The following is an 18,735-nucleotide window of genomic DNA, read 5'->3' on the forward strand; positions in this document are numbered from 1 at the left end:
TTTGGCTGCTGCTTTGGAGGTCTGCAATTTCTCCAAACTGTCATCAGCTTTCTTGCCAAACAGAGAGGTGCTGTCAAAGGGCATATTCAGAAGTCTGGCTTGTACATCAGGAGCAAAACCAGATTTCCGCAACCACGCAAATATGCGGATTGTGGTACTCGCGGCCATGGCTCTGCTGATGCGGTCAGCAGAGTCGAGACCTGTTTTGAGGGACTCACACATCGCATCCTTAATGATATTCAAGAATGCGTCTCGTTGCTCCCCTTCTGGGAGATGGTCAGCCGCTGATGAAGCGCACTCCCAAAGGGTGTGGCCGTATCTCGCTAGCGTGCAAGTCGCGTATAGACTTAAGTGCCATGCTGCATGCTGAAAATATCTTTTTAGACATGGCATCACATTTTTTGTTGTCTCCATCTTGTGGTATAGTGGGGTATTCCGATTTACTACTTGACGACGTTGCAGCCTGCACTACACTACTAAGCTCTCTGGGGTTGGGATATTTACTTAAGTATACATGGTCTGAGGCTGACACTCTGTACTTCGCAGAGAGCTTTTTATTTACTGCAGGGATAACCTCCGGTGTTTCCCAATTTGAACCTATTTTCCTCTGTAATGCTGCATGAAAAAGGATTACAGGGTCTTCTTGAGGCCCTTTATCTAAGATTTCTGTTAGGTCATCTTGTTGGAAAGAGGATGCAGGTGTTGACCATTCCCATCAACTCGATAATTCTTGCCTTAAGTGCTCTGTAAGACATTTCTGCATGCTCTCCAGGTTCTGGTCTGGTCTGGCAAAGTCAGCCTCTGGAGAGGTATCTATGCCACTGGCATCTTGTAAAGATTCCTGAAGATCTTATAGTCTAACTTCCTCAGATATTAGTTCCTCTGAAATAGGAACCCTTGTAGTTTGCAAGCGAAAGGGCCTTTCATTATCAGAGTCTTCTCCTTCCTCATAGATAGAGGACAAAGCTCTGAAGTAGTCAAGAGCGTGGGTAAGGGGTAAAACCCATTTCAAGAGATGAGGGAGCCAAATTGGTCAAAACTGCTTTTTTTTTAAATTAAATGTTGTAGTTTTATTCTAAACTTTTCATTTATCCATACAATCATACAATTCCAAAATGTAGAAAAGAGAAAAAAAATAAGAAAAAAAAACGAAGAAAAAAAGAGAAAAAACACATTCTTTCATTGACCGTACTTTCCAAGCTATCTCATTTCATTTCCCTTGCAACTTTGGATACTGCTATAAATCCATAATAACAATTTATGTGCTTTTCATCATAGTAATATGATTCCAAAATTGAATTATGACAGTAGTGAGGCTCCTGTTATTTCCTGACGGTATTAGATTCCATCTGTCCTGGCTATTGAGTTTGTTTCCAGATGTAGATATCATTTCTCGAAACCAGTTTCTTTTTTCAGCCTACGCAGGGCAAATCATGATGATATGATGTATAGTTTCAGTCGTTTGTTTATTCTCACAGAATCGACAGAATGCTGCCTCTTTCAAGATGAGCCTGTTATTTGCCATGAGTTCCCGTGTTGGTATTTGATTCAATCGAAATCTAATGAATTGATCCCTAATCTTTCTATCCTGAAATTGCTTCAGATACGCCGGTAAGTCATTGAGTGCATGGTTGTCCAGTTCACAGTTCAAGTTCATCTGATATCGTGCTTTGTCTGTTAGGGTAGAAATCCAATCATTTCGCTGTAGTCTTTGTTAAGCGCATTGAGGGCGGTTCACATGCATCTCTGTTATACTATTTGCTGCCATCACGTCAATCATGACGTTCTTCGATGTCGCTAATGCCGCGTTAGCCACTGTATCAGATCTCTGTTCAAATAGTTTGTATGCTGGTATTTCGCCCTCATTAATCATCTTTCTATACAAGTCGATCTTTTTCCACTCGACTATTGATCTTAATGATTGGGTCGCAATCTCATGTCTGATTCTTTTCATTGGAAATGAGCTCGATAACCCAAGGATTTTCCTCCAAAACATGCCTTCTAAGATATCCCATATTGATTGGTCGAAATTTATCATAGCCTCACTCCCGTAACTCAAAATTGCGGTTACTTTTTGTCGGTAGAATATGAGGATCGGTTGTAAGGAGTATTTTCGAATTTTCTGTGTATAAATAACCCTTGTCTCGCCAGTGAGGCTGTTTTTGTTCTGAATTGTTTTATCCATGGTGTCTCAACTTCTGATTGATTCACTAGAACTCCCAGGTATTTGATTTCTGTTACCGTTGTCAATTTTTGTTCGTTCATGTAAAATTGAAAAGACTGTTGCTTTCATTTTTGTCCTTTTTTTGCTAAAAGTGGCAAGATTCTTGTTTTGGCGGTGTTAATCTCCAAGCTATTTTCCACCATATGAGTTTCCAACTCCCATAGGCTTCTTTGTAGCCCTAATTCTGTTTTGTCTAAGATGACAATGTCATCTGCATACATCAAGTGCTTAATCTGCTGGTTATTCAATTTTGGTGGATTTGCCTTCTGAAAACGAGGAGGATCAGGGAGATCCATAGTATACAGCTTAAACAGTGTTGCTGCAAGAGGGCAGCCCTATTTGAGACCATTTTCCGCTTAAATAGGAGCCAATAATTGACCTGGTTGTGAAAGTCTGATTCTTAAGGTGGTATTGCTATATAGTTGCTTAATGGGTTCCACTATTGTTGATGGACACTTCCACTTCATTAGTTTTTCCCACAATGTTCTCCTATTTACCAAATCAAAGGCCATATGCAGGTCTATGAATGCTGCATATGTGGTATGCTCGTTAACCAATGCCTCCTGTTTCAATAGATTCAAGATCATTAGATTTACATGAGTACCCGTGCTCTTTGTGAATCCAGTCTGCCTGATGTCAAATTGCTTATTTTCCTTGATCCATATATTACATTTGTTTAGTAGAAGCATTGCAAAAATCTTCCCAATCAGGTCCAAAAGTGCGATTGGTCTGTAGTTTGTAGGTAGTTGCCTATCGCCTGCTTTATATATTGGTATCAGGATTGCAGTTGTCCAGGTATCTGGTATTTGTTTCCCTTTTTCAATTGCAGAGAATAGATGAACGCAGAATTTTGCCCAATCCTCTGGGTGTTTCTTTATAAGCATGTTACTTAGACCATTTGGGCCAGGGGCCCTTGATGAGTTGAGCTTCTTTACGATTGTCAAGATATCCTCCTCTGTCCAGGAGTTTGTCCAAACAGACATTTCATTCTGCTCCATACTGGTGGAATGATTTCTCACTGTAGATTTGTAGATTGCCTTGAAGTGATTAGTCCATGTAGATTCTGAAATCCCTTGGATTATTTTATGGTGCCTGTCCAATTGCGGATTCAATAGGTTCCATAATCCTCGCATATTATTCGTTTTCAAGAGGGCTAAGATTGCTTCTGCATCTTGTTGTAAGAGCAATGCTTTTGCATTCTTTGTCCAATTTCTGTAACTTTGTTTTGCTTGTCTAATTGCGATTCATGAGTTGGCCTCTTTCTTTCTTTTTATTTCCGTGATCGATTACCGCAATTCTTTTTTTTGTTTACTAGTTGTAGGTTATAAGCATGGGTGTGGCACTTCTTTGAGGACTCTTGGTTATGGGTCTTTTGTAAGAACGGCGAGACTATCCATTCATAATTTATTTTTTCCACGCCAGATACCACAGAGCTGGTGTAAGTACTTACTAGTTTCTTCATTTGATTATCATTGATGCGCAGTCGGCTGACTGAGGAGTTTGTTTCCATGGGTGGTAGATGAATTTTATTACTTTCACAATATGGTGCTTTCCATGTTATGCTGACAATGTGATGATCACTATTATCTGAAGTTATATTGTCTTGGGCCCTTACTTTGGAGATTAGATTTGGTGACATAAATGTAATCCAAAGTGGCTGACAATTTTCCATTTGACCATGTTGCACTTTTTGGATTGTAGTTCAGTTGATTGGTGCAGTAGAGCTGTCGCCCTGTGGTTTCTTTGCTCCATATTTTTGCTCTCGCTGAGAGTTGCGTTTTCTCAATCCCTAACCCTTGTTGGTCAAATAAATGTATATTGAGGTCTCCACATAAGATCATCTCAGTATCGTGTGATTCCAGCATAACTTTATCTAAGGCGGAGAATAGCCTATCAATGAATTCTTCCATTTGAATGGCCGCCTTATAAGCAATATATATTGAATATTGCTTGTCTCTGCGCCGGCACTTGCACCAAGTTTTCATGTTTCTTCTTGCCACTCAAGATTTCTAGCATCGTTAGTTGGATCCACGGTGAGATGTTTATAGAATCTGCCACTAGGATATTTTCTTCCATTTTTATCAAAGTTAAGAGTCCAGCTGATGGACGTCCTTTTTTACGGGATATGGCAGGATTCATGATCACTGTGTACCCGTCGCATCCGGGCAGAATGAAAGAGATAAGAAAATCCTCTGGTATTCCAAGTACACAGAGTCAGAGTAGTGTTAGGTCTGTTAATTGATGGTTATGAATAGTTTTTTCTCATTGCTGTCATCGTTTCATGTGGGGGTTCCTCCTCTCTCCAGAATGGCATGTTGGTAACATTTACTCTCGTATATTTATTTATCACTCTTTCTGCTGAGCGTACCATTCTGCTTTTTGTAGAGATCCCCGGGGAGTGTGCACCATCATTTTCCCCTCTCTCCTGTTTTATCGATCTCTTCATGTAATGCTGAGGTTCCCGTGTTGGTTTCCTCGTACTTGCTGTTTCAGCCGTACATGAGAACCCCAATTTCAAAAAGAGGTGTGCCTCTTTCATGATCTTTTCACTATCTTCTGTATTATGCAAATGTACGAGAATCACATCTGAATTCTTTTCATCCACGAATTCCACCACTTTTAAGTGTCCTGTGTTGACCCATCTAAGTGCGGGAATTGCGTGTATCAGTCTCAAAGTATTTGTTCTGTTTAGGATCAGATCTTGCTGGTAATTATTAATTTCCACTTGCTTGATTTTTAATTTTATGGTTTGAGGAGTATCCATAGGATTAATAAGGAACAAGTTACTTACCTGTAACTGTTGTTCTCCAGCATGGGTCTGGCATGGATTCACATGCTCATGAATATTCCCCGTCGTCAGGCTGGGAATCCTTGGTAAAGAAAAATCAGTATCAGTTTCGTTTCTGATCTGTCTTTCGTAGTAGTAACCAATCACTGATCTCTGCGTCATACTGACCACAGCCAATGACTGCCCTCTCTCTAAGCCCCGCCTCTGGCAGCCATCTTCAGATTTGGTAGCACGTGAAGTGGCAGTATGACCAAGTGAAGAGCCGCAGAGGGGTTCGCATGTGAATCCATGCCAGACCCATGCTGGAGAACAACGGTTACAGGTAAGTAACTTGTTCCTTCTCCAGCATGGGGTCTGGCATGGATTCACATGCTCATGAATAAAAGAATACATAGCAGTACACACATGCACAACCACGGGAGGTGGCAAAGGCTCAATATTAAGCATTATATCCAAAACTCAACATTAAGCAATTCTTACCTCCTCACCAGGCTCACCTTAGGCGAACAGGTTGCGCAGCACTGCTTGGCCGACCCTGGACTCCTCCCTGGAATCCCGATCGACGCAGTAGAATTTCGTGAAGGTGTGCGTCGACCTCCACGTAGCAGCCCTGCAGATGTCCAGCAAGGGAACACCAGATAGGAACGCCGTGGTAGCTGCGATCGCTCTGGTGGAATGGGCTCTCGGACGGCCAGGCAGCGGTCGGTTTGCCAACCGATGACAGTACATGATACAGCCGGAGAGCCATCTGGAAATGGAGGCCTTCGAGAGAGCCTTCCTCTGATTGACAGGTCCAAAGTTCACAAAAAGTTGTGACGTCTTCCGAAAACACTTCGTGCGGTCCACGTAGAACTTCAGCGCTCTAGCCACATCCAGCGAGTGCAAAGTCCTTTCAGCCGGCGACGGGAAGAAAACAGGCAACACCAAGGGTTCGTTGAGGTGGAAGTCCGACGGCACCTTGGGCATGAAGGAGGGGTGCGTCCTGAGCACTACCCTCGTGTCGTGAAAAGTCAAGTACGGGGGCTTGCAGGAAAGGGCCTGGATCTCTCCCACCCGTCGTGCGGAGGTGATGGCCACAAGAAACGCTGTTTTCCACGACAAGAACTTCAACGGAGCCGAGTGCAGAGGCTCGAACGGAGGTCCCATGAGCTTGGTCAGCACCACGTTGAGCTCCCGGGCCGGGGCCTTCACCGGCGGGAACGATCTGAACAGTCCCTTCATGAATTCTTCCACCAGACGATGAGACCACAAACACGTCCGTCCCGTGGTTCTGGTGTATCGGGAGATCGCAGCAAGATGAATCTTGATGGACACGTGCGCCAGTCCAGCCTTGGCCAGCGTCAGTAGGTACGGCAGTACTTGGGTAGCCGTAATACGCAGAGGGTTAATCTTCTGTGCGTGGCACCAGACAGAGAACCTCTTCCAATTGTGTCCATAGCATTTAAGAGTTGAGGACGCCCTGGCCTTTGCAAGAACCTCTCTGCAGTCGGCCGGTATGTCGTAGCCTCCAAACTCTAACGCTGCAGGAGCCAGGCCTGCAAGTTCAGCGACTTCGGGTCGTGATGGAGGATGGCGCCTCCTTCCCTGGAGAGAAGATCCGCGTCCACTGGCAGCTTTATTGACGGGGACGCTGACAAGTCCAGAAGGTCCGGGAACCATATCTGCCTCGGCCACGCAGGTGCGACGAGGATCATCCTGCACCGTGACCTCTTGAGCTGGTTGATGAGCCGGATCAGCAACGGCAATGGAGGGAACGCGTATAGAAACAGGCCCTCCCAGGGGAACGAGAAAGCATCCCCCATGCTCCTGGGCTGGGGAAACCTGCTGGCGAACCTCCGGCACTTGGAGTTCGTCGCCGTCGCGAACAGATCGATCTGGGGTGTGCCCCACCATCGGAAGAGGCGGTCCACTAGATCCTGTCGTAGTTCCCACTCGTGGCACGAGCGCAGCTCTCTGCTGAGCGAGTCGGCGATGGTGTTTTTTATTCCTGCCAGATAAAACGGCACCAGAAACATCCCTTGGGCGACGGCCCAATGCCACAGATCCTGCGCCTCCTTGGACAGGGCTGGGGATCTGGTACCACCCTGCTTCCTGATGTAGAACATGGTGGTGGTGTTGTCGGTGAAGATCCTCACCACCTTGCCCTTGAGGGACGGAAGGAAGGACCTGAGGGCCCAAAACACTGCATGGAGCTCCAGGACGTTGATATGCAGGGACTTCTTCGTCGGAAGCCAAAGGCCTCTCGCGTGCAGATTTTCGGTGTGCGCTCCCCACCCTTCCAGGGAGGCATCCGTGGTCACTGTTTTCTGGTGGCCGGGGGTCTGGAAGTCCATGCCCGCCGTCAGATGCACGCGGGTGCCCCACCACCGGATCGCTCATCGGAAACTCTCGTCGAGTGTGATCCTCTCCTCGAAGCTGCCCGTCGTCTGGATTCAGCGCGCGTCCAGGAACTCCCGCACGTCCAGGAACTCCTGCAACGGGCGCATCCGGAGCCTGCACAGGCGGATGAGATAAATGCAAGAAGACATCATTCCGAGGAGGGACTTGATGGACCTCACCCTGGCCGCGTCCGCAACCAGCATTCGCTGAACCTTGCCCAAGATGGCCCTCGTCCTTTCCTCCGACGGAGAGGCCAGAAGCGACACTGTGTCGAGCTTCGCTCCCAGAAACAGTGCGTCTTGCGCGGGCACCAGGTGGGACTTGGCGTAGTTTATGGAGAATCCCAGGTCCGTGAGTAGTTGGACGGTCCTTGCCATGTGCTCCACGGCGAGCTTCTTCGTCTTCGCTCGGATGAGCCAGTCGTCCAGGTAGGGGTAGATGTGGATCCCCTCTAGGCGCAACCGCGCCGCCACCGGTGCGAGGCACTTGGTGAACACCCTGGGTGCCGACCTCAATCCGAAGGGAAGGGCTCTGAACTGGTAGTGACGCCCTTGGACCACGAATCTGAGAAACCTTTGGTGTCCCTTTAGGATGGGGATATGGAAGTAGGCATCCTCCAAATCCAACGACAACAGGAAATCGCCCTCCTCCAGTTGACCCACGACGTGTTGGAGGGTGACCATCCTGAACTTCTGTGCGTTTGATGAATTTGTTCAGTCGTCGTAGGTCCAGGATGGGACGCCATCCTCCCGTCTTCTTCTTCACGAGGAAGTATCTTGAGTAAACTCCGGAGCCCCGAAGTCTCTTTGGGATGAGCTTGATGATGCCCTTCCTGAGCATCGCCCTTACCTCCAAGAGAAGTTGAGGGACGTGATGTTCCTTCCTGGCCACAGGGGGAACGCGCGGGCACCTCTTTAGAAACTCGAGCGCGTGACCCTGAGCCAGGGCGTCCAGCACCCAACGGTCGGTGGAGATGGACTCCCACACGCTGACGAAGCTCGCCAGCCGGCCTCCCACCGGGGTGCTTCGGTGGGGGCCCGACCCCACGGCCGGTTCAGTCCTGCTTCGACGAGGCTTTGCCGCCTTGTCCTCCTTGGCGACGACGGCGGGGTCCACCCGACTTGCCTCGTCCCCCTGTAGGCTTCCTGTGACGACGAACGGGCCGCTTGACGATAGGTGGAAAATCCGCCGCTGGAACCTTTGGAGGCACCCTGTTTGCCTACGCCGCTCCGAAAGGGCGGCCGTCGTTGCTGGAGAACACCAAGAGCCCGGGCCGTCTCCGTGTCCGCCTTGATGGCTTGTAGGGAATCGTCCACTGTTTTCCCAAACAGGTTGCTCCCGTCGAACGGCATGTCCAAGACTCTGGTCTGCACGTCCTGACGGAAGTCAGTAGCCTTGAGCCATCCACGCCGCCTAAGGCACACGCCGTTGCCCAACTGGCGAAATCCAGTGTCCGCGATGTCCGTCGCTATTGTAATGGCGTGGTCCGACGCCACTTCTCCTTCCTGCAAGATCTCTAGGGCCTCTGCCCTCTTGTCGTCTGGTAGGAAGTCCAGCAGGGGGGCGAGTTTGTATCACAACTCCCTGTCGCCCTGAACAGCTTTCCGGGTGTCGAGCTTCCCTTCTCCTGGGCCATGCTCGAGAAGGGCCTGAGAAACTTCTGGAGTCCTCCAAAAGTGTGGCTCGACGAAATCTTCACCCTTGAGGGGTGTAGAAGAATCCGACACGGGTCCCCGTTGATCGGATAAAGAAACGGTGGAGCTTGAGGCTCTTTTGACCGAAAAAGAGAAAGTTTTCCTAAGAAAAAGCGCGAAAAAAGCACTAACGCTCGAGAGCAATAACACGAGGATCCCAACACTTGAACGTGCGGTAAAAATCTGAAGATGGCTGCCAGAGGTCGGGCCTAGGGAGAGGGCAGTCATTGGCTGTGGTCAGTATGACGCAGAGATCAGTGATTGGTTACTACTACGAAAGACAGATCAGAAACGAAACTGATACTGATTTTTCTTTACCGAGGATTCCCAGCCTGACGACGGGGAATATTCATGAACATGTGAATCCATGCCAGACCCCATGCTGGAGAAATAAAGGTTGCCGCAGTTTTGATCTATTACCTGTGTCTACACTATTTTCTAATTCGTTGTTTCTTTGGCTCCTCTCCGAGTAATGTGATGTAGAATCTTCACTGTCTGAAATTGATTCCACACCAAGTCTAGACGTCTCCAGATCTAGATCAGAAATGTCTTCACAGCTAAGGTCAGTGTAGCTGGACTCTATTGTGCAACCTTCTTCATAACAGTCAACAATGATTAGAGAATGATCATTGGTAGATATTTGCGAATCCCAGTTACTCTCTTGCTCTTCTTTGGAGTAAGTAGATAGGTTCAACAAACCATCTTGACTATGTGCATCTCTTCGTTGTCGCTCTTTGTTTGTTTCAGTCATCACATCATCCATCCTAGTGATATCTATTTGGAAATTTTCGGTCATATTGGGTTTTTGTGGCTTCAATGTCCTTACTTAGTGTTGCCTCTTTTTTTCTCTCCTTGTTGTATGTTTTTGTTCGCTTTAGGGGTTGTCAAATTACGTAAGAAGGCTCTAGACCCATTTGTTTTCTTTTTCTTTGTTGATTTGGTAGTTTTTTTCTGTGATGTTTGTGGGATATTTGCAATGTTCTTATTGTTGTCAAAAATAGGAAAATGTTCCATTGGCTTCTCAGGTAAGGAGGTCAGAGCCTCAGTGGTTTCAATCGCATTCTCACCTCGTTGGATAGAGTCCAATGTCAAAATGTCGGTACTACCCTCCACATATTCAGATTGTGCTTGCGCAATTTGATGTGGCACGGGTTCCTTTTGTCCAGTTTCATTTTGCAGTCTTACACTAGGCGACAGGTGCCCCTTTGCTAAGATTTCCATCATACCTGCTGTCAGTGTTGCCTTCTCTTCATGTTCTCTTCTTGCTATTTCAAATAGCCTGGAGTGCCATTGGGCACTTGTTTCAGCCTCTTGATTCAATTGATTATTTATCGCGTTTAGAAAGGACTCCACAAAAATCTGCTTTGAATGGATGAGAGCCAGCAGGGTAGCTTGATCTTTTTGCGCATCGCGATTACTTTCTAGTAACTTCATGAATGGTATCATCGCCTGTGAGGTTACAGCTAACAGCAAATTTTGTAAGTCAAGCATAGTTGTGGGTATTGATTCTGGTGTGTTTGTCGGTAATGCATTTGGTTGACATTGACAGAAGTTCTTATTATTCGATGTATGCTCTGTTGTTGGGGATCTATCTCCAAGTTGTCTGATATTATGTACTATAGTAGATGTGTGATACTCCTTTATCATCACATCAGGCATTAAGATTCGTGGTGTTGATGCTAACCATGGCGGCACTCCCTTTATGCTTTTCTGCATGTTAAAAACTTTTTTTCTTTTAGCCTGATTCGTCATCAAATCCTCAATTTCTGTAATGTCCATCGATAATCGAGCTTGTCTGGTATTTTTTCGCTGGAAGCTCCTTTGTCCGATATCTTCTCGCAACTTGGCCTTTGTGTATGCCAGCTCCCAATTTTTTTTTGCCGCAATCGCTTTTTCCTTTTGTGATAATTGCGGCTCGCATGTTTCTGTCTGGATCTTGTATACATGATTTGGGGGCTGGCTTTGCACTGTTGAATCGTTGTTTGGATAGAACATGTCCTTACTAATCTCAGAGTAAATGTTGCTTTCCTGAATATTGTCCTCCAATGTGTTTACTAGTGTTACAATATCTCCTTTTGTGTTCAATGCTTGTGAAATGTCACCTAGTGTGGTTTCATCGGGATGATTGGTTCCAAGGGACCTCAGTTCAACCGTAGTACCAAGTGTGCTCTTGGATTTGGTTGCAAGTCTTGTTCCTGTCACCATTGGTAGTAGTGTTTGCAGGCAAATAGTGCTAAATTCAAATGAGACTTTTCCACTCAGTTTGTTTGCCTCCAAATTTGGTTGATAAAGTGAGCTTCACTATGCGCTGTTCATAAACGCACTCTGCAAATAGTTAGTTGCACACAGCAGCAGAGTGGCTTTTGTGATAAACTGAGGCCCAACTCACCAGCAGGATCAAAGGCCGTAGGCCCGCAGTCTCCTGTTGTAGTGGCACACAACCACAGAGTGACTGTTGTAATATGGGGTGGGCCAACTCACCAGCAGGATCAAAGGACGAAGTCCCGCAGTCTCCTGCTACTGCTGACCCACTCCTGCCACTCAATTAATCCTCTAAGTTTACTCACTCAGGTACCAGTAGTGTTAGAGGTACCACACCCCCAGATTCCTCCTTTCTTTGCTGGGGATACAAGGTTACCGCTATTTACCTTGGCTCATATTCCGGTTTGAAAGAAGTAGAAGAAAAAACAAGAAGGGGTTATTGAGTTATTACCCTTATTTCAAATTTCGGATGTTGCCCCAGGTAGAGACTCCTTCCTGTATTGCTCTTGCTGAGTGGAGAGTCTAACAGTTTTCTACCTGATCGCTACGTGAGATAGCTCACGCAGGCTGTCTCTCACAAACTCCCACAGGCAGCAGCAGGGGGAACACCACAAGCGCTCGCAGAGTTAGCAGCGCTCGCAGACGCAGATCGCTGCTTCCTTGTCTCCTTGGCGTGCCCAACCCTCAGCTGCACTCCGCGTGGGACCCGAACCAGCAAGGAGGTAGGAGCGGGGATCGCTGCTTCCGTGTCTCCTTGGCGTGCCCAACCCACAGCTGCCCTCCGCGTGGGACCCTAACCAGCAAGGAGGTAGGAGTGGGGAGCAGGGAGCAGGCAGGGAGTGGGAGGGGAAATGGAGAGTCGCAGCAAATTTTCCGAGTGCCAATGCCCGAGGCAAGTTTAGTGTTTTAACACCAGGTAGGCGGTTTCTCTTGGGCTTCCAGAGGAATCGTGCCTCAGACGGGCAGAGTCGGGCGTAAACCTTTACGATGTCGACGCCCAACTTGTTCCCGCTTAACCAAATGTAACAGTTTACAATTGTTCACTACTCGTTGCTGAGGGCGTAAGTGGAGGGCAATGATAGGTTTTCCTGGGATCCACAAATCAGTACTGTTTGCAAAGTTTTACGGGGCGTCTTACCGTCTTTCGTCAGCCCAGCTCAGCCCAACAGGCCCAGCAGACAAGAGACAAGAGACTCTGCAACCCGACTCCGCGGCCCGCTCCCCGGCCAGGTCAGGGTTTTAATGAGTCAGCTGGTGGTGTAGCAGCAATAGTGGACAGACTGCAGCTCCTCTGTGAAAAATCAGACTCCAATGCAGACAAGAGACTCTGCAACCCGACTCCACCGCCGTCGAAACTGCTTAGGAAAGGGTTGTTTTGTCATTGTAGACGTCATAGGTCTCGACAAACTTATAAACAGCGTCGAAGTACTCGAGTATGGTCCCAATGTCATCGAGAGAACCGGAATTCTACTTGTTGTCGTCGATATGGTCGACGCCCCTTTCGACATCTTTGAAGGATCCTTCGACGCTCCGAGCACCAATGGAGCGGTCGGGTCATGAGGCTTCGAAGGCCTCTCTTTCATAGGGGTCGACGATGGCGTCGATGACACAGTCTTGTGAGTCGAAGGCACCTTCGACGGCAGCTTTAATGACGCAGTTTTAATGCGACAGGGCTTTGTCTTTACTCAAGGGTTCATGACGCTCTCGAGGGTTTTTATTTGCCAAGGTCGACGACTCACAGCGGTTTCTTTTTCGGGTCTTTCACCAAGGGTATCACCTGTAGGCATCCCCGTCGGGGACAAGGCCGTGTTCTCGAAGACCCTTAGCATTGTTTTGCGAAATTCCTCCCACTTAGCTGGAGAGCTGTTTTTAGTGGGGCAGGTGACACTTTCTAGGGAGTTAGAAGATGAAGAGGAAGGTGATCTAGGACGTGTCTTCTTAGTCGATCTAGAGGAGTGATGAGAACCACTTCGAGATTTTGAGCGGGAATGTTTTCTCCGATGGCAAGGAGACAAATGTCTCGACTCGGCCGAGGACAATTTTGACGGGGTAGAGGATTTAACGGTCTTACCTTTTTCCAGCTTCCCCTTACGTTCCCTCAAGGCTTTCGCCATTATGGACATACACTCCTCACATTCCAAACACTGGTGCTCTGAGCCCATGCACCACAGGCAGTTCCTGTGAGGATCAGTTAACAACATCTTGTTTCCACAATCCTGGCATTTCTTGAAGCCGGATCGTGGCATCGATGAAGCAGACGAAGATGCCATCGTACAATTGAAGATTTTTCAAGGAAATACAAGTTTTTCGAAGCTTTTACTGAGGAACAGAGTGTTGCGTCTCCAAAGCTTATGAAACACGGTAAAATGGAACAGAGCAACAGACGCTGCGCGAGACTATTTATACCTATGGTGACGTCGGCGCAGATACAGAGGCCTTCGAGGGACACCGACTCGAGGGACGTCGACGCGCAGCGCCCTCTACTGTGGACATTTTTTCCGAGGCCAGCAAGCTGGAAGTGGATTTATCAAAGATAAGGAATACGTGGGAGGACACAATCCATTCGAAATGCAAATATTATACCAGCATAGTTGAATGTAATAACGACAAGGATACTCATGGTGATTTTGTTTGCCTTTTTCTTTGTTTTGTGCTCTGTTCTTGAAAATGAATCCACGCTCGACACACACAGGTATGTTCTTAATATTGAATTTATCACTTGATTTTTGTACGAAATGTAAATACTAAGCATTAATAAGCCCTGAAGATGGTAAGCACCGAAATGCATTGTCGTATTATGATTTCTAGACCAAGGAATCTTTTTCTGCTTTAAATAATAGCCAATTCTGTCTTGACAATTATTGAATAAAATACTTCCTGGAACTTTTTACAAAGGATTCTATTATTAATGGAAGACATAACAGGTTCCCAGAATAAGTGAAAAATGACTATGAGAGAAATAAGAAAAATTGAGAAGGATAATGAAATAAAAGCTCATGTGCTGAGCAATTTGAGAGCATAAGACATTACTGGGTGGTTCCACCTGGTTATAGTTGCTGAGAAGAGTTGCTGCCACCACCCTTCACTTACAGGGACTTAAAGTAGAGCTGCAACTGCTCAATAGAGATGCAAGGTATTGTCCATGTAAGGGTATGGGAGTACTGAGGCATAAGATAATATTGACACATTGTATTTTGAAGAGGTATGAAGAGGTTTCTGCGACACTTGTAAGACTATTTTCAGTAGAGGAACACTTACTTTTCTGTAGATTTTGGAGTGTTCTTCTCTTCGCCCTTGGCAAAGGGTCCCTCTGACGCTTCTTTCATTAAGGTGAAATACAACTCAACATCCATGTCGGGGTCAGCCTTCCCCACCAGCTTCAGGATTGAGGCATGAAGTCGGAAGAATACCTAACAGGGGTGCAACAACAAAAAACGTAAGTAGAGTATATTTTTGGGTTTGTTGCCATCAATGGTTTTGTGTACATTCCCAACAGCTTGAAGTCATGCAGAGTAAGCATTATAAAAGTAAATATTAAAATCAGTGTAATCCACTGTTCAAATCATCAAATGAACAAATGGCTTGCCTTTTGATGAATACTTCTCTTCGTAGCAATTATTTGTAAGGAAATAGCTCTAGGCACCAGAGACGATGCAAAAGTAGCTCAGTTGGGGGGCGCTGTTGAGCAGTCATATGTAATGGCCGCCTAGAAGAGGAGCTCCGCACCAGTGGTTAATCCTGCACCCTACAAGCCGCTGATGCACAAAAATGACTGCATCTGAGATGCCGAGGAGAAGCTTGAGACGATTGTGGACCCACTCTGTTCTGTTCTGTTAAAAACAGCAGGCTGTGGCCGATACCTCGCCCGCTAGAAAAAGGGCTGGGGCCTACAGCATAACGGCGCGCTGAGGCTGGGAGTGGAGGAGGGGCAGACCTCTGCTGAACACGCAAAACGTCTGACACAGGAGTAAGCACAGCCACAGAAGCCGAGGTGCCTGTCATGATGCCTACCCCCGGGCATCCAGATCAAGTCCATCCACCCCGGAAGGAGGCATCATGTTACTATGGCGCCAGCCTCATATGGGACACCAGTCCTGGCGCCATAGGCGCCAGGCTCATATGTTAAAACTTACCTGATGCAGACCATGCTGCAAGAGATCCAAGCATCCAAGCCCATGTGAGGCTTGAAGGGACTATTTTATCTTAGGAACTATTTTGTTACTCGGGTGTGGTTGTGGAGGAATACTTACCTGGGACTACTTTGAAGGCTATTGAAACCATGCCCGAAGAGCAACACATGCTTGACGTTATTCTGCATCCAGCAGCGTAACGCTCACCGTGTCTGCAGTCAGCATCCAGCATCCTGCCACGCCCGCTTCGAGTCCAGAGCGCCTAGAAAGAAGGGAAAGAAGAAGAAAGGTTAGAACAATAACTTTACTGGATTTCTTACCTGATTTCGGATTCAGCGCATCTTCGAACCAAAAACAGACTTCATTTTAAACGCGTCGCATCGCCAGCAGCAGCGCTGCGCCATACTCACCGTTCCCCGCAGCATCTCTACGATCCGGTGCTGTCTCCATCATCAGGTTGCCGCATTCCAGCACCTAAGGGGGACAAGAAAACAACAAGGTGAGCCAAGGGAACAAACAAGGACAATCTCTTGCCACCATATGCTTACCTGATTTTACCGCAGGAGGTATTATCCACCAGCACGCCAAATCTTCCTACGCTGCACCTGCAAGAAAAGAGAAAGCAGCGAGTTAAACCTTGGCATCATTTACCGGACAGTGTTACAAAACACAGACTCTTACCTGAACGCTTTCAGCTGCCACAAGACGATCATCTTTTGGGTCTAAGCTGCAAAAGAAACAAGGAATTGGACAAGAGTGATTATTCAGACATTTTGAATTCTTTAGAACTATATACTTACGGCCTTTCACCCGGAGGTTTGGAGCCAAGATTTGTCCAGAACTCTTCCAATACCCTCAAGCCAGTGAAGTAACTGGCCATCAACACGCCCCTGCATTCTTCGCAGGATGGAGAGCTCATCATACAAAACTATAAGGTGAGCTTTGTGAAAGGGAATGTCAGAAGTGATAAGTGGGGACGCAGTGAGGTGTTATTACTCAAATCCACAGGTGGCTAATTCCCTTTCCCCGTCTTTAGGAGACTACTCCTACGGGTCAAGCAGACGAAGCTAGGTGAGCCAGTCCAGTCAGTCATCTCTGCACTACGCATCACGTTGGTGGAGACCGTGGCTGTCCAGTTCCGCTCGACACACCTGTGGGAGCCAGGTGAGCATAACAGTGCCCCCCGCGCAGACACATACCGTTGCAGAGAGATATGGGAACGTGGCACACCACCGATACCCTACTCATAAGGACACAGTGACCAGGTTGGAGCTGCCGTCGAGCCGATCCCTCACACGCTCCACGCACAACAGAGTACCCCTTGACCGTCTCTCCTGTCAGCCGACGAGCAGAAGAGAGTCCGGGGCAGGGCGACCCATCTAACACCGAGTCACGTGCAGATTGAGTCCCATAGGGTGACCGACCCCCAAATTTACTGCTGCATCTACTAGCTTTGACCAGAACTAGGTCACATCCTCTGGATAGACAATCAGAAACACAGCGGCCACTCCGCCGGACCAGAAAGACGATACCACCCAGTAAGTCACTAGACCTGCACGACCGATCCCGGTGCAACACGATAGATCCGCACATACTGGATCCCGGACGCGACGCTCCACCACTGCCCACGCACTCTAACCATCTGAATCACAAACATAGCCCAAGAGATATAGATCCTGATGCCCGAAGTCTTGGGGTACTGGATCACGTACACGACTGAGCTGGTGGCAACGCGCAGTCAGCGCAGATAGAACACGACCCCGACAATATTATCAATAATTCCATCCAAGAGACTGTGCTCACATAAACGTGTGAGGGAACGACAAGACCCTAATTAACATTTCGAAATTCGCTGAGAGAATACGAGCTGCGAAACGATTCATGTATCGGACAGTGTAGCTGAGGCATTACTGTGGTCCCAACACAACTCCTGGCCCATGAGGACGGCACACAAACAATTCTGATATCGGCGGCCCACCGGACCACAGGCTATAATACGCATTACCACCCGGCCGGATACCTGCACCAATTGAAACAAACCCCCTAAGTGAAGAATATGGCACATACCCTGGCAAAGCGTTTCACCCACATACAATCAGGAATCCACACTGCACGGCCTGGTGCGAGGGGCGCTTGAGTGAGAGTATGTATCCCAACAAGATACAGTCCGGAGGCCATATGGGGGGAGTGAAGAAACCATCACATCACGATCTGCTTGAGATCCCGACAAGAAAGTGCAGACAGTGTACTCACAGCATTTCAAGAACAGTGAACACATGGGTGGACCTCAACTACCTTAACCGATCCAAATACGGCCAGGGCCTTACACATCACGACCGATAGCAAGGATCGCAGACCAGGCTATACAACCACTAGCAAGCCAAAATATGAATGACCAACATAGGGGAAGCAGAGGGAACCACACGCCTTGGTTTGCCTGTGACAGCAACCCGAAGCACTAAAACGAACCACCGGATAAATGAGGCTTACACCGCAACAAAACTACGGACGCAACAGGAACACGAAACAAGTCGCGCTCGAAATCAGACCGACCTTGATCCGCAACCCGGCCGCCCGGACAATGCCTGCAGAGCGCAACACACTCTGAGGACAACCCGGTAACACAGCAAACGGCATGCAACATTAAAAAAGTGAGTCACCACAACAACCAGAACTACAATACTACCCAGAACATTAACAACTCCTAGAGTAACAACAACAGAAAGAAAACGCATGAGAACTGCTATACAACAACACCCTTATTGCTCCAACACGGGTGCCCTACGTGATCGCCTACACTGCTAAACCCAGCCTACTAGACTGGAATAGAATAATCACCAATCAAACCCCTTACAAACGTTGCGACGGAAACCAAGGGAATAAACATACTGACTGAATAGCGCAAATAACCACGATAACGGTGAGAACCGCCGAGACATGATCACAGCCACAATAACCGGAGATACCACAATGACAAAAGGTGCAAACAAGAAGAAGGGTCCGATTGACTCTTTTACAGGGCTGAGACCGTCATAATCTACCACGCCTCCACCTCCCGACACCCTGGTAATGGAGGATGGGAGCGGCGGAGATGATCACCTGCTACAAACAATGCAATATGGCTTCCTAGTCATTAATGTCAAACTGGATGATATAGTGGGCACAATAGGATCTTTGAAAGCGAAGATAGAAAAGAAGAGTGGACGCATCACAGAAGCGGAAACCCATATAAGCACGAACAAGGATATGGTACTTCAC

The 18,735-nt window shown here is 47.5% G+C and overlaps 1 protein-coding gene across 6 annotated transcripts in view; it reads right to left on the reverse strand.

The window, feature by feature from the left end:
- CABIN1 (calcineurin binding protein 1) overlaps positions 1-18,735 on the reverse strand; it is a 1,968,820-nt gene that overhangs the window by 1,143,868 nt on the left and 806,217 nt on the right. For all 6 annotated transcript variants that reach the window (XM_069619890.1, XM_069619888.1, XM_069619891.1 and 3 more), the window contains one exon: positions 14,606-14,757. In XM_069619890.1, coding sequence (XP_069475991.1) covers positions 14,606-14,757 — 152 coding nt within the window. The remainder of the gene's footprint in view (positions 1-14,605; positions 14,758-18,735) is intronic.

Source organism: Ambystoma mexicanum, chromosome 10 (genome assembly GCF_040938575.1).
Source record: "Ambystoma mexicanum isolate Mex_15411 chromosome 10, UKY_AmexF1_1, whole genome shotgun sequence".
In the NCBI taxonomy this organism is placed as follows: domain Eukaryota; kingdom Metazoa; phylum Chordata; class Amphibia; order Caudata; family Ambystomatidae; genus Ambystoma; species Ambystoma mexicanum.